The sequence below is a fragment of the Cucurbita pepo genome, chromosome 20 (assembly GCF_057944985.1).
Source record: "Cucurbita pepo subsp. pepo isolate OVF chromosome 20, ASM5794498v1, whole genome shotgun sequence".
In the NCBI taxonomy this organism is placed as follows: domain Eukaryota; kingdom Viridiplantae; phylum Streptophyta; class Magnoliopsida; order Cucurbitales; family Cucurbitaceae; genus Cucurbita; species Cucurbita pepo.
Window position 1 is genome coordinate 2,809,613 of NC_141817.1, and position 16,507 is coordinate 2,826,119.

The following is a 16,507-nucleotide window of genomic DNA, read 5'->3' on the forward strand; positions in this document are numbered from 1 at the left end:
GAACATAAAACCCTAGCGGTGGAGTACTTCAAAAAAAAAAATGATCTCAATTACCCTTTAGAACTAGGTCGATTTGAATCTCGACCTATAAGAAAGAGAATACATGTTCGAATTACGCTCATTTTTTCTTAAAAAAAAGACAAAAAAAAAAAAAAAAAAAAAAAAAAAAAAAAAAAAAAAAACTGATAGATTGTGGATTTATGTAGCACTCTTAATTTGATGAAATTATAAAAAGTGAATAATGGAATATAAATACCCCACTCATTGAGTTTAAGACAAGCAAATCCCCAAGAACTGCTTCTTTCTCTCTCTCTCTCTCTTGGAGTTGTGTTCAGGTGATTAATCCAAGTTTTAAGCTTTATTTTTGGGTAAGAAATTTGTTTTGATGTTGATGTGATTTACAGGCAATTGGGTGGCCATGGGTTACCCAGATGAGATGCAGAAGCAGAAGCAGGCAGGTGAAGAACAGTCCCAACGGCGAAGAAGTGGTCGAGGGAAGATTGAAATCAAGAGAATTGAAAACACAACAAATCGCCAAGTTACTTTCTGTAAACGCAGAAATGGTTTGCTTAAGAAGGCTTATGAGCTTTCTGTTCTCTGTGATGCTGAGGTCGCTCTTATTGTCTTCTCCACCCGTGGTCGCCTCTATGAATACGCCAACAACAGGTCCACTAACTCCTTCTCCCCTTCCCTTAATTGTATACCGCTAGCTAGTAGATATTGTTTACGTATAGTTATTAGTCTCACGGTTTTAAAACTTATGAAATTTTACGTTAGTTGAAAAAAGGGAACGAATGGAAAAATCCATTAGATAATGAACTATTGGTTCTAAGCTATCTATGGTGATGAATCAACCATCCGAAGTGCTTTTCTTGCATATTCTTGATAAACCAGCGTTTATATATACATGTAGGAAGATTTGTTTGGGAAGTACGCAACCCCTTTGACTCGATGCCAAAACACAGAGACAAAAGGCTGATCTTTTAATAGGAAAAATAGTGGATTTGCAGGATCCCAAATGAATTGGCTTATTCGAAAAAAGTCTTGTTTCGTTGGAAGATCTATCTCGTGTCTAGTACTGCACGGTTTCACGCTCAAGAACTCCAAATCATTCTCTTCATCATGAATGATCCACTTGCCTCGACATGACCTAGCCTAATAGGAAAATTCCAATTTATTGCGCCTTTCGATACAATCAAATAGAAAGCTTCAAGGGTGCCGAAACATACTTTATTAAAGCATGAAAACTTCTCCCTAGTAGAGACTCATGAATATAAGTAGTGGACTAAAACTGATAGTACCTACCAACTGTGACCTGTTATGTTAAGTAATATGAACTAAAATAATAGATGAATAGTGAAACAATAATTTTACTAATAGATGATTAAATTGATCACATGATTTATTGAAGATATTGAAACCCTAAGAAGAATGTTATTGAAGCAATGAAGAAATTTGAAATAACTGTTGCAGTGTTAGGGCTACGATTTCGAGGTACAAAAAGGCATGCTCGGATCCCTTAAGCGCCGGGTCCGTTTCGGAAGCCAATACACAGGTATCGTATCCATTTAGGGTTCTTCTTCTTCTTCTTCTTCTTCTTCTTCTTCTTCTTCTTCCTCCTCCGATTGTTTAATCGTAACGGTGGCTCTGTTTCAGTTCTACGAGCAAGAATCCGCGAAATTGCGAGCCCAAATCGGGAATATGCAAAACCTAAACAGGTAATTTGATTTTGATTGATTGATTGATTGAATGAGTCATATTTGTGTTTCTGAGCGTTGGAATTGAAGGCATTTGTTGGGGGAATCCATCGGTTCGTTGTCGGTGAAAGATCTGAAAAGCCTGCAGGTGAAACTGGAGAAGGGAATTACCCGAATCCGATCAAGAAAGGTAACTCTCTGAATTCCAGTCCAGCCAATGTTCGGCCAAATAATCTTTTCATTGGAATAAAGTTATTATGGAGAAGTCCAAAGTAAAGCCAGTAGAAACAATATTATATCATTGTGGAGAGTCGGGTCGGTCTAACATTTATAAAAAAAATAAATAAATAAAGTTTCATTTTTCACATTTTTTGCGCACAGAACGAGCTTCTGTTTGCGGAGATTGAGTACATGCACAAAAGGGTATGCGCTTTTCTTCCTTTACTTTTATTCATTCTACATTTCTTTTATTTTAAATATTCAACCATTTTCAAATAAATACAGGAAATTGAACTGCACAATACCAACCAGCTGATACGAGCAAAGGTACGGTCTGTTCTTACAATCTGTGTTCAATTTTTCAATTTTTTTTTTTTTTTTTTTTTTTTAATTTTTTGGTTCTACACCGATTGATATTAAGATTTTTATTTCTGCACTTCTATTAATACATCATGCCTTTCTAGTCTACTTTAATAAATATTTTTTCGGATACTTTTTATAAAATAATTTAACTTCAATAATAATTACATGAGGAGGATAATACATGTCTTTCATTTTTCAAAATTCCAAAAATATTCCTCAACTAAAAATCAAAGACGGAAATGTACATAGTATTCGTCAATATATTAAGGTAAGATTTTTTATTTTTTTTTTAATATTAAAGATATTAATGATACTTCAGAAATGTCTTTGATAATTTTGTCTATATTTTAAAAAAGTTAAAAACTTTTTTAAAAAGTTAAAAAGTATTAACTTAACTTTTGAGTTAAAAATTATGTAAAAAAAAGTTTGAAGAGTATTAATGAGATTTGTGAAAGCTGGTAATTTTTAAATTTTTTTAAAAAAAACTTTTGAAAGTAAAAGCTATTTTTGAAATATTTTTTAAAGTGAATAGTATATTTAAAATAGAGTACTCATGATCTTTATAAAAAACTAATGATATAAATATTTTTTTTATCATATTTTAAAGCTTAAATATATAAAGTATATATATATTTATTTATTTATTTATTTATAGCTCAGTAATATATTATTTTTATACCATTTATCTTCAATCTCTTATCTCTTATTATGATAAATAATTTCTAAATTTTAACATTTTGATCAAAATAATATTCTAAAATTATGAAATAAATAGATATTTTCGAGTTGACATGAACATAGTTTAAAACGAATACGTAAATGATATGAATTTGCAGATAGCGGAGACGGAAAGAAGACAACAAAACAGAAGTGGAAATAACAGCATAGGTGCAAGAGGAGAAGGAGAAGGAGAAGGATGTGTGGGTCCAAATTTAGAGGGTAATGAGCAATATTACTTTCCCCATCAAAATCACCATAACTCCCTGCAACTCATCTAACCGCATCCTCCCCCATCTACAAACTCTTCTACTTTTCTGTCTTTTTCTATGTTATTATGTTTCTAATATACAACAAACAATCATCCTTTCTACTTTCATACCTCCTAGTCTAAGAACCACGAATACATATAGATTTAGGACATGTATACGACAACGACACATTTCTTTTTGAGGTAGGTATGGAAAGTGTTTATGTAACAGTCCTGTCTACCACTCGTAGATATTGTTTGTTTTGGCTTGTTGCGTATCACCGTCAGCCTCACGGTTCTAAAATTCTTTATAAGGGTGTAGAAACCTCTCCCTAGAAAACTCGTTTTAAAATTGTGAGGCTAACGGTGATACGTAACTAGCCAAAGCGAACAATATCTTTTACTAGCGAATTTGGACTGTTTCAGATGGTATCAAAGCCAGACACGGGGCAGTGTGTCAATGAGGACATTGGGCCTCCAATGAGGGTGGATTGTGAGATCTCACATTAATCGAAGAAGAGAACAAAGTATCCTTATAAGAGTGTAGAAACCTCTCCCTAATAGACACGTTTTAAACCGATAAAACTAACAATGTAACAGGCTAAAATAGACAAAAATAGACATAGCAGTTCACTAATGAAAACAACAATTTAGTAGCATTTGTAGACAACAATTACAGCTACAATAATACAGACACCAAACAAAAATAGTAACTAATGAAAACAAGTATGTATATAATTTATGAACCATACAACATAATTATAAAACCCATAACACATCTTCAAATCCATCTTAGAGTTGTGCAAGTCGACGAATATCGATCGGGTATGCATCGGTTGGACGTTGAGCACTGTAAGCTCTCCGCCCGATCACGGCATTCCCAGCTTCTGTTGGATGAAATGCATCCCAAAATAGATACTCATCCCTGTTTGAGCATGGAGTTTGAAAGGGTAGACATGTGATTTGCCCATTGTTCCTTCCTACTCCACAGCACCCAGTGTTCACAACCCTAAAACCTGATATAAACGTTCATCGACTTCATCACGTTCTATTATGATATCATGTTAAATTACGATCGATCAATTTAATAACACGAAATCTTACCGAAGGCAGGTGGATTGTCGATAACGTCTTGAAAAATGCCAAAGGAATCAATGTAGATAAACTTAGCATCAGCTTGATTGTTGTTAAATTGATCAACCAAAGATCTAAGACCAGCATTGAATATTTGATTGGCTGAGTTAATCTTTTGAACACAAGTCCTTCCATCTGGGCTGTTCTGAGCCAACTCATTTGGACTGCAACCAATCTGACCAAGTCCAAACAGCACAAACTTCCTAGCTCCATAGTTGTACAAAAGCTACAAAAACAGAACCAACAACGGCACGTAAACAAACGGTCAGTCAGTCGATATTCGAGCTAAAATTCACGTAAAGTTTAAATTTTTCGAGCCGGGTTTCGATCGGTGTACCCTAAGCTGCTCGGAATACTGTTGGAGAAGGTTTTCAGAGTATTGTTGAGGTGTAAATTGGTTGCCTGTTGAGTAAAATTGAGGCATGAAATAGTTGTTGAGATAGTCATTACTCCCCAACCCTATTGAGTATATGCATTTACTGAGATAAGCTGCAGCTGAGTCCTCATCTCCAAATAGAAACACCACTTGAGACACTGTGTTTTTGTAATTCTCCACTTGCCCACTAAAGCTGATGCGTCCTCCCTATTAAACGTAAAACGCGTTAGCATCTCGAGCAAATTAAATGTTTCAGTTAAAAATTATTCCATGGCCAGTATAGTTCAGTTGGTAGAGCAGATGTCATTAATTCAAATCTGGTTCTAGACACGTCATGAATTTGTAGGAATATCTATTCTACGAATTTATTAATAAAATAGATTATGAAAAATACCGATACGTTATCAGTTTACGGGACACAATTTTATTAATAAAATAAAGATGAAATGAAATTTATATACCAATTGGCGACCAGTTTCCTCTCTGATTCCGGCGGCGGCGGATGCATAATTGATACCTCTGAGGATGTCTCGGCCTCTTGCGGTGGCGTAGGGAGGGATATAATCGTCAAATCCTAATAGCTCCGCTGCATTCATTATTTAATTCAAAATATTAACAAAACCTCTAATTTAATCTATTTTTAAAAATTTTAATTTTTATCCCTAAATTTGTACTCTCTTTTTTTAATTATTAAATTATTTTTTTACTAACCCACTATTTTTAATATATAAAAAAGTAAAATTATCAAACTTAAATCAAATTTAAGTCCGATCTAAGCCTAGAATTGACTATTAAATAATTTTGTCGAAACATGTGAATTAAATAATAAGAAGACAAATCTAACACATGTTTTTTAGATATATTTTATAATTTATTAAACACACGAAAATAATTTTTTAATAAATCTTAAAATAATTTTATTTATCAGCAATCTTTTTCTAAGATAAAAATACATTTATCTAAATTTAGAGGGTATAATTAGAGTTTAAAGCTAATTTTTATACGTATTGATATAAAAAATTATAAATAAAAAAATCCTTAATAAAAAGGTCATAAATATTTTGAAATTAATTTGCATGTGCATGCAATTTAAAGTGAGACAGGCACACACTCCAACATAACTCAATTATAGCCTATTCAATGCAAACTTACAACTTTATTAATTTTCTTTTTTAAAAAAAAAAATTAATAATTTTGAAAGGTTTATGAAAGAGCGAAAATTAGAGATGGAAAGATTACCGATAACATCTACGGTGGTTTTGCCATTGGAGAACCTTCCAGTGGGTCCACCAAAATCAATCCCATAAGGCAAATAATCGGCTCTAGCCAAAGATTGAAGCTGGTTGTTGTTCCCGTTGTCCACCAATGAATCGCCAAAAATGAAGTAGCAGGGAACTTGCTGCGCCGCCGCGGCACTACACAGCAGGGTCACAACCACCGCCCACACCGCCGCGCCGTAATGCTCCGCCATTCAACTGATTATATGTAGAAAAGAGAAAAGGTTTAAATATATGTGTGTATAATGGGCAAGGGGAAAATGTATGTGGGTTTGGGTTTATATAATGGAGAGGGAAATTAATTTATAATTAAAAAAAAAAAAAAAAGAAATTAATGGCAGTTGAAAGAGGAAGGTTGGAAGCATTTATTTCACGCGGATATAATGTGTTGGGACTCAGACATAACACTCAACTATGCGGCTTCGTGTGCATAAACAAAATGTCTCTTTCTTTCTTTTTATTTATTTATTTAACAAAAGCTTCAATTATTTACCAAATTATGTGTTTTTTCTTTTTAATTATCACTTTTTAATTACTCCCTAATAAATTTCTTAATTTTGTGTCCATTTATGAAATTTTTATATAGTGTCCATTATGTAATGTTGTCAGTCACACAATTTTAAAATGTGTCTATTAATGAAAATTTTCACATTTTATAAGAAATATTTCGTTCTCCTCTTCAACTGATGTGGGGTCTTACAATCAGAATTATTCACTAGGCGGTGTACCAACGAGGACATTAGGTCCCTTCCCTAATAGATGCATTTTAAAATTATGAAGTTGACGGTGATATATAACTAGTGGACTTATGCTGTTACAAGAATAAAGTTACGTGATTGCTATTCATCTAAGTCCTTTGGAGAATGAGCTTGGTTTGTATTAAAGTTTGGTGTTAAATTTTGATGTACGTTTTGTTTGCCTAAGATGTATAGTAATAATATAAGTCCATTAAATTGGATTTGTTTATGACCATATTCACTATACAATTTCCAACGCTCATAAATATGAATAAATATGCATTACTCAGCAGCGGAGAAATATAAATTTTAGACAGCTACCTTGATTAATATAATGAACCAACTTTTGATTTGGATTATGATATAATAGTATGGAGTTTTAGGTAAGATTAATTCATTATTTTCTTTTTAATACCTCAGATTTTATTTTGATTTGGATTTGGATCTTATAATACTCATTTCAATTAAATATGGCGAATTTTATTTATTGGGTTTGTTGGACAGCTTAAATTAAAGGTGTTTGGGTTTAAAAGGTTGGATTTTTAGGGTTTCACTACGTCAATTAGAGTTTAGGGCAAAGAAAAAAGCCCCAATCCTTACACTTTCCATCCGGCTAAATTAAAAAAAAATACCCTTTAATTTTGGGTTCTCTAAAAAATATTTAAATTTTAAAAAAATATATCAAAATGATCTTAAAACTTATAACAAAAATAAGTGAAAACATTAACTCGAGAATTTTCAAAAGTTTCATTAATACCTTTAAAAAAGAAATTAAAACTTCAAAAATACCACGAAAATTTTGTAAACATAAATGGTGGTAATGCTATTAGTATTTCTAAGTTCAAGAATATTATTGAAACAAAGAACTAATAATTTTTCTCGAAACAATATATACGATCCAAGTCAAATCGACCTTGAAAAAGAAAGTGATATGAAAACATAAACTTTGAAGGCAATTATAATAAATGAAGACAAGGTAGGTAGTGAAATTGAATGCATTGAGAGGTAAGTCCCCAATGGGAGTAACATGCAAACACACCAACCTATTGACCATTTAAGATATCTCATTTATACACTATGCATCCATCCACCATGCTCTCCTCATTTATTATTTCAACCCCAACCCCAACCCCTACCCCCTTTTGTTTTTGGATTAAAAGTACGTAATCTTTCTAAAGAACTCCATGAACACTAATTAAATGGCTTCCCATCTTTATTAATTAAGAGATCAGAAATTCAAAAACTAAATTACTGTAAATAATTCTTACAGTTCATTACGGCGTTGAGAAGTGGAGGAATAGAAATTCAAAGCCAAATCCTTGAGAATCTGAACCATGCCTTTCAAATCGCCACTTCCCAGCTCCAAACAGTCCTTCAGCAATCCACCGTCCACCACCTCCACTTGAACCGTCTCCACCACATTCCTCCAAGCCCCCTGCCATGCCAATCGCAAAAAACAACAAAATACAGATTAATTGCGCCATTTTACACCCTACTTTTCATTCAGACATTTTATCGAACACCTTGCAAGCAACCGAAAGCGACCCATCAACGTACCGATTTTCTAAACACTTTAAGAAGCCTCTTCAACAACGAATTGGCTACCCTCAGGACCGATTGGTAATTCCGCGTAACCCAACTCGCTCTTGCCATGTCTGATTCCAACCCAGTCAACTCGGCGAAAGCCCTAAGCAACTCGTTCATGTCGGGAACGGCGTCGTAGAGATCTGTATAGGAGATGTCTCTCCATGCGTAGTTCTTCGCGTAGTCCCAGGCGAGCGACCACATGGAGCCCCAGAAGTTTAGTCCGAGACCTTGCTCTAGCTGATGGGCAATGTGCCTGGCCCGTTGCGAGCCGGCGAAGTCTCCGCGAGAGGCGCGTAGATTGGCGACACGAGACATGAGGGAATGTGCGAGTGAAAATAGGGTTCTGAATTGGGAGAAGGAGAAGGAGAGGGACGGCGGCGGAGAAGTGAGGAGGAGGAGGAAGAACAAAACGACCGGAAGAGACGCCGCCGTTGTGGCCATTTTCTTTCCTTCGACGGTGACAGGAAACGTTTCACAATTTATTTAAAAAATTACGATCTTACGATGCCGTTTCAATTTAATCCTTTTAATGTGTTATTTTTCAAGATTTGTTTTTACTTTTTTTTTTTAAATTGTTTGTTTAACTTTAGAGAGTATTGATTCTCTTCATTTTTTTAAAAAATAGTTTCTTTTAGTTTTCGGGTAGACCTTAATTCCTATATTCGAAATCAAGTTAGCTCGGGTTTGAATTATTAGTTTTAAACTTAAAATTAAGAAATTATATATATATATATAAAAAAAGATCGTATCTCTGGAACATCTTTGATTGAGAGATGAGAAGTTTATAGAAGATTCTCCTTGACCGAGATGTGTAGTAACCCTTTCGAGAAAAAAAAAATATATGTAAGGGATTGAGAGATGGGAAGATTATAGAGAATTCTTTTCTCGAGATGTATATCAAATTCGTTCCAATCTCATTCAAATACTAATATATTTACCTTATCTTTAAAGTTTAAATACGAACATGTGGTTATTATATTTTATTTTTATTTTTGTTTATATTACTAGGTTATTTTTAAAATATTCATTTTAAGTTCAGTTGTGACATCCCACATTGGTTGGGGAGGAAAACAAAACACCCTTTATTACAAAGGTGTGGAAACAGCAGATGCGTTTTAAAGCCACGAGGAAAAGCCGGAAAGAGAAAGCCCAAGAGGACAATATCTGCTAAGGGTGAATCTCGAAATATTCATTTTAATCTTTGTACTTTCAAAATGTGACAATTTTCATATTTCGATTGAAAAAAGAAGAAATAAAAATAAAATTGAAGGGACAAAAACGAGTATACGAACTAGAATAGACGTTTTGAAGGTAAAGGGACGGAAATGAACAAAAATTGAAAGTAAATTGACAATTTACATATGAACGGTGAAGAATGATACTACATTCATTATTCACTAACTTTCATTACCTTCCTTCTGCTTTCCTACATCTTCTACCCATCAATCTTACCAACTTCTCCAGTATTCAGGGACTTGTTGCAGCAGAGTTCATATTTGTCCAACGCAGTCGAGTTACTTCTAAAGTGCATATTCTCATTCACATTCATAAACTCTCATGTGAATCTTTCAGGGAGAAGATATCCATACATTTTTTGATCCGGACCTTCCTTCCTTCTAAAGTGCCACCTACGGTAAGAACAACATTCACCAATTCTTTGTTGAGGATTGTTGGGAGAGGTGTCCCACATTCACTAAGTAAGGGGTTGATCATGGGTTATAGGTAAGGAATATATCAGTAACTAGATCTTTTGAGGAAACAAAAAACAAAATGGACAATATCATATCATGCAAGGGATCCCAAACATGGAGTCCCACCCAGCAGGTTGGCACGCCTTAAAAAACATCCTTCCTTTTCCATTTTAGAAAGATGAGCAAATAGCCATGGCCGGGCCGGGCAGGACAGTCTTTTGGAGGCCTATAGTGCTGAGATCCCACGTCGATTTTAGAGGAACGAGTACCAGCGAGGATAGAGTTCATCCGTTCTTGATCTGGAGTGTGACAATTACTTCTCCTCTGCTGTGAGGCAGAAGCAAACAAATCCAAGGTATGTTTTGGATCATTAGATGTTGTTGTCAGAGTTCGAGCCGAATGAACAAATTGGTGCTTATGATCAGAGAAAACTAACTCTCTCCATGCTCATTCTTACAAATCTCAGATAAACAGAAATCCCAGAACATCCTTTTCTACATAAACCCAGATCCAATTTTAGAGCTTTTTGTCCAAATCAAATTCCATGGCCAAGCATGGTACAAGAAACGTATTCAATTCATAACCTACAAATAAGAGTCAAGCGGAACACATAGCACAGCGAAAAGTTGGCTCAATTGAACACTGAGAAACTAAATACCATGAACGAATCCCTAATCGTAGGAAAAGAAAATGAAGCACCAAAATCAAACTCCTGCAAAGCAACAACCCCTCATAGATTGTTTAAAACAAAGGCATAGGAAAACAGAGAATCAGGAAGGGAGACGTAACCCTAATGCACCAATTCAACCTTTTCTGCACCCAAATCAGTTGTTTCAGACCAAATTGCTAGAAAACCAATAATTAAATAGAAACCGATGAATACTACGGCGTTGGAAGAAGACGACGACTATGAAGGAAGCCATGGATACCTCTTCACTCCAAGCGAGCTCTCAACACCCACAGAGAGCGATAAATCTGGGAGGGGTAAGATCGTAAAATCACAGCACTTGGTAATTTAGAAAAAAAAATTTGGACCATTTCTCGATTTGTGCGTGTCATCCTTGCGCAGGGGCCATGCTAATCTTCTCTGTATCGTTCCAATTTTATCGGATGTCCCCGAAGGGACACTCACTTCATATCGCCTCCACAATATAAACGCTTATTATCTTTTAAATTCAGCGATGTGGGACGTAAGAGATTGGGCCGTGCAAGGGCCCATATTTATTGTTATTTTCTAAGAAGTAATATTTATTTTCGTTGTTCATTCACATTTCAAAAGGCATTAAAATTTGAACATTTTATTTATGCTCTATTTGACATAAATTATTTCAAATTTCATAATTTAAATAAATTAAATTAAATTAAATTACAAACTCCCATCTCCTTTTGGAATAAAACTAATTTATAATCACTAAAATAAGTATTATTTTTTTGGATCACACCATAAATAAAAAAAAAATATAGCATTTTACTCTATGATTTTTATAACTTAAAAAAATTGGTTTCCTTTTTAGATATTGAAGTTTATATTTATGATTCACATTATTCCTAAGGTTAGAGGAACACGACTCTCCGCAATGGTATAATATTGTCCACTTTGAGTATAAGCTCTCATGGCTTTACTTTGGGATTCCCCAAAAGGCCTCGTACCAATGAAAGAGTATTTCTTGATTATAAACTTAGTCGATGTGGGACTTTCATCATCCAACACTTCATCATAAAATACCCACAAACTATATTATATTGAAAGGGAAGATTAAAATAAAATAATATGAAAAGCAACAGCTGTCATTTTCCCCCAAAAATGCTTTTCAAAGACGTGAAACTTTAAAATCTTATCCAAAGAATTTTGTAAAGGTTGAATTGGATTAATTATACAAATTTGTTTCATTTTTTATATATACTTTTAATAAATTTTAAAATTAGTTTATGTTTACTTTTTCTAAAAATATTTTATTTTTATTAATTGGTAATTATAAACCTAATAATTTCGTACAACACAATATACTAAAGCTAGTGGCGGTGACACTGACAAGAAAATCAAGCTACGTGTCGAACTATGAGAGAGTTGTCATATTCTGATGCTACATAGCGTGTGGATCTCCAAAGAAATGGGATAAAATATCTCATGGGACCAGCTCATCGTCGCTATCGTACAATTTTTTATCTCTCCGACGTGGTGAGTTTAGCCGCAATTGTTAGCTATCACGTAATCGAATCAATTGTTTCAATTCAAACACTTTTAGTTGATTTATGTTTTTTTTTTCTTTTTCTGGAAAGGGTGCCCGAATTGTTATTATCTTTTCATTATATTTATTTTCTTCAACGAATGTATATGTATGTACGTACATACATTATATACGTATTTATATATTTAAGAATATTTAAGAATTCTATTCAAATTAAAAATTTTAAAAGCATTTTTAAGTTGAAAAAAAAAACACTTTTTTATAAAATTGAAAAAGAAATAAATGAAGTCACGCATAAATCTCTTTAGTGTCACGAGTTTTTTATTTATTATTTATTTATTTATTTTTTACTCCTTATTTTTCTCCTTTTCCCTCTCACCCTTGTGATAAAACCGTAAAAGTAAGTAAACTAAAACATAAAAAAAAATAAAAAATAAAACATAAAAAATAAAAACTTTATTGATATATTAAATACAACATAAAATGAAATAAAAACTTAAAAATAAAATTGAAGTTTAAAAAAATCATTAATAAATAAAATCGGTATAATCAACAAAATTAAAATATTTAATTTGTATTCAATAAATTTATAAATTTTTTTAAAATTTTATAAACATTTCATTTAATCTATAAATAATAATGAAAATTGGAAAAGATTGGGTGGAAGGAGGACATGTTTGGGAATAAATAAGTAATAATTAATGTGGGAGGCAGAAAAAATGGGACACGTGGACAGCAAATTTCTGTCAGGTCAATGACTTACCTATGCAAGCCAACAGCTTGCAACTCCGTGGTCCACAAGTAACGGAGCCCTTTAGCCTTTAAAAAAAAACAAACATAATAAATAATATTTCCTAAAAATAATAATAATGAGAAGACAGGGGGCCCACTCAACTATATTGTGACGTCATTTCTCCTTTTATTGAAAAAAGAAAAAAGTATTTGAAAATGTGTGCTCAGTACGACTCGGAGCCGAGCCGAGTCTGCTCCGATTCCCTCTCTATAAATACTGGCCCCTTCATCTTCGCCTTCCTACTGTTCCATTTCTCTTCACTTCAATCTTATATGGCCGAAGAATTCCAGGAATCCGAAGTGATTTTTTCCGATCTCGACCACCGCCGTTACCTCCACCGTGCCGACGACGACGATTGCGGCGAGGATTTCTTTAACTTCAACTGCCGCGGAGGAATGGTTGTAGCGCCGCGAAATAAGTATCAACAGCGGACGGTGCGCGATAGTGGACGGCTGTCGAAGAAGGTAATGGCGAGTTCGCTTCCGGTAGGGATTCCGGAAAGAAACCGACGGAGGACGATGGAGGAAGAGGATGAAATGGACGAAGAGGAAATGATTCCGCCGCATGTGGTGGCGGAGAGGCGAATGGCAGGGAAAATGGCGTTCTCTGTTTGTACTGGGAATGGAAGGACGCTGAAAGGACGAGATTTGAGACGAGTAAGGAATTCGATCCTTCGGATGACCGGATTCTTAGAAACGTGATCGGAATGAGGACGGTAATCGAATCTCTGATGAATTTCTAGATAGATACACAAATTCGGAAGCGGAAAATCAAACCGCGACGAACGCTAAAAGGCTTCTTCGCTCTGCTTCTCCTCGATCAAATTAAATTATAATTTGGGGATTCGTTGTTGGTGAAATGATCGATTTTACCAAATAATCAAAATTGAAAGTTGTATTTTCATTTTCTTACAGAAAAAAAAATGATGAGTTTATGAAATTTTTGAGGGAGGGATTTGGTTTCGAAGATTTGACGATCTCTCCCAACCAGATTACTTGTTCATTACGGCTATTGCACATATTAGACGCTCCGTTTTTATTTATTTATTTGATTATTTATTAAATATACATTGGAAGTTTTGTTTTTATATTCACATTCTTTATAAAAATGTTAATTCTAGTTTTATAATTTTCATTACATCTGATTGAAATTATTATATTTTTAATGTGAGTGTGGATCAAGAGAAAAAACTTTAAAAAGTTTTTGAAAATAAAAGTCAATATTTTTATAAGAATATTCTTTTTTTTTTTTTTTAATTCGGTGACATTTATTGGGTGAAATAGGCTTGAATTGATATTGAACTAATCCTAAAGTTTTTTTTTTAAAAAATATATAATAAAAACATTATAATAAAGAGATAATAAGCGAGCATGAACTCTTGAGGTGTCATATGATTACATTATGATTAAAAGTATAGACAATTAAGAAAACGAAAAGAGAACCAATGAATTAAATAATGATGATGTGGAACAATCAGAAGCATTAAAAAAAATGGACGGTTTGTTATACTTTGCATGGGAAAAGATAATAGGAAGTTCAAGCAGTTGCAAGATGAGGCGTTTTATTGGAAAAATCAATTGTGAGAAAAGAATCGATGACGTCGTTCTTAAATTAAAAATATTTCTTTTTCAAGAACAAAAGTATACATCAGTCTTGAAAATACAAAACTCATTCTAGTAAATGATAAATGCCCATTTTTAATTAATATTTTGATATATAAAAAAATATCTGACCTTAAAATTGAGAATATATTCGATTTATAAGGATAATTTTGAACTCTAGAATGAGTATGTCCCGGATTCCCCCGAATACATTTTTATCCACCAAATTTTCTAAATCTACAAAAACATTGTTGGAGAGAAGAAAAGATTATACCAATTTGATAATTATTCTAGTTTATTATTATCTTCTTTATTTTTCATAAATATATTTAAAATACTATAAAGAATTTAAAAATAACAAAGTTAGTCTTCTTTTTCAAAACACAAATAGAAGTATAATTTGATAAACTAGTTAATATATATCTAAATTTAATTACATTATAAATTTTTGTATATTTAATTTTAAAAACTAATTTATAATATTATAGAGGAAGGAAATTAAAGGGAGGGGAGAGAGAGAGTTGCGTGTTGGTAAAAGGAACTAACAATCATTTTGGTTTTGAGCTTTTTATATTCAATATGATTGGTGGGACTTTCGTTATCCTACTTACCAACTTTTTAAAAAAAAAATCAATTTATAACTCTAAACTAATAATTATATCAATTAAAATTTCAAATTCGATTAATACTCTCAATTAGATTCCTCATTTTTTTCAGCGCATAATTATATCATCTATATTCTTTGCTTCAAATAATACACAATTTTTTAAAAGTACGGGCAATTTTCAAATTCAAAACCTAAACAAATTCACTTTAAAAAGTTAAATCTGATTGATAGAATTATAAATTTTTCCGTGGATAAAATAAGTTTTTTCAAGTAAAATCTAGATGGTAAAAATTAATACATTTATAAAAGTTCGTTTTAATCTATACCATTATGTTTTGAGTTTTATCAACTCAATTAGTTTAGAATTCAAACACACAAACGGTTGACAAAAAGAACAAATACATTCTAGAGAAGATCGAGTAGAGCGTATAAACAACAATTCAATAAACAAAGTTCAAATGAGTCTAACCCATCTATATAAACAATTCAATAAACAAAGTTCATATGAGTCTAACCCATCTATATATATATCTATAAACTAAATTTGACAAACAAGTCTAACCTACCTCACTTAGAACTTGGATAAAAGTCTTTAATTTATGGTGATATCAAATAGTCAGTTGTTTGGTAATTCTTTTTGTTTTTATTGTTTTAACAAATGTGAAGGTAAATGAGGTTTCATGTTTATGGTTTTCCTTTCTTAAGCAGAGTTATCAAAAATTGCATGCAGAACATTCGGTTTCACTTGCTATATATAAATCACCTCAGTTGTTCGCATATGCATGCACTTTGGGATGGAACATTTATATCCAAAAAGGAAATATTATCAATAAAGCAAAGAAAAGGATCAGAAGCAATGGTGACAGAGTAACTTCATTCCTATAACTGATGTTTCAAGAATATGATTTATTGATTGATTGGGAAAACAGTTATACTCACAGATGAGACTTGAAGCAAAAGAAAAGCAGCAGGTTGCAACGAAGCCGAAACGCGTGGAGCTATCCCAGATTCAACCATTTATGAGCTCTTGTTACCCTCTAAAATCAAATCAATCATATCAGTCTTGAAATATAAGTAGCAGGTGAGAAGCAAGAACAGATGAGGCTGTTGATACTCACATTCAAACGAAAACAAAATGGAGTGGATATCTACAAAGAAAGGACTATGCCTTGGCAGGCAGTGAAAAGGATCTGCTTAAATGTCGATCTAGTGATTATTTCGTATGTAAGCACATTGGCTGAAGTTCATACGGTAACTGCTCAAGTCCAC

The 16,507-nt window shown here is 33.1% G+C and overlaps 3 protein-coding genes and 2 non-coding genes across 5 annotated transcripts; 2 read left to right on the plus strand and 3 right to left on the minus strand.

The window, feature by feature from the left end:
- The first annotated feature begins 173 nt into the window (after positions 1-173).
- Positions 174-3,375, plus strand: LOC111782688 (agamous-like MADS-box protein MADS1). The gene is made up of 8 exons (XM_023663487.2): positions 174-335; positions 405-666; positions 1,474-1,555; positions 1,657-1,718; positions 1,788-1,887; positions 2,079-2,120; positions 2,202-2,243; positions 3,116-3,375. Exons 2-8 carry the CDS (start codon positions 419-421, stop codon positions 3,275-3,277), a joined length of 738 nt encoding a protein of 245 aa, XP_023519255.2. The 5' UTR covers positions 174-335; positions 405-418; the 3' UTR covers positions 3,278-3,375.
- A 508-nt stretch (positions 3,376-3,883) lies between these two features.
- On the minus strand, positions 3,884-6,293 carry LOC111782686 (GDSL esterase/lipase At1g29670). The gene is made up of 5 exons (XM_023663484.2): positions 5,996-6,293; positions 5,218-5,342; positions 4,718-4,963; positions 4,351-4,606; positions 3,884-4,262 (listed from the first exon to the last, which is right to left on the minus strand). Exons 1-5 carry the CDS (start codon positions 6,225-6,227, stop codon positions 4,039-4,041), a joined length of 1,083 nt encoding a protein of 360 aa, XP_023519252.2. The 5' UTR covers positions 6,228-6,293; the 3' UTR covers positions 3,884-4,038.
- Positions 6,294-7,738: 1,445 nt separating this feature from the next.
- Positions 7,739-8,813, minus strand: LOC111782689 (adenine phosphoribosyltransferase). Its single transcript, XM_023663488.2, has 2 exons — positions 8,328-8,813; positions 7,739-8,205 (listed from the first exon to the last, which is right to left on the minus strand). The coding sequence occupies exons 1-2, from the start codon at positions 8,796-8,798 to the stop codon at positions 8,035-8,037; spliced, it is 642 nt and encodes a 213-aa protein (XP_023519256.2). The 5' UTR covers positions 8,799-8,813; the 3' UTR covers positions 7,739-8,034.
- A 2,258-nt stretch (positions 8,814-11,071) lies between these two features.
- Positions 11,072-11,174, minus strand: LOC111783725 (U6 spliceosomal RNA). Its single transcript, XR_002813408.2, has one exon. It is a non-coding gene; the product is annotated as a U6 spliceosomal RNA (small nuclear RNA).
- A 1,833-nt stretch (positions 11,175-13,007) lies between these two features.
- Positions 13,008-14,117, plus strand: LOC111783341 (protein S40-1). Its single transcript, XR_015414719.1, has one exon. It is a non-coding gene; the product is annotated as a protein S40-1 (transcript).
- Positions 14,118-16,507: the final 2,390 nt, after the last annotated feature.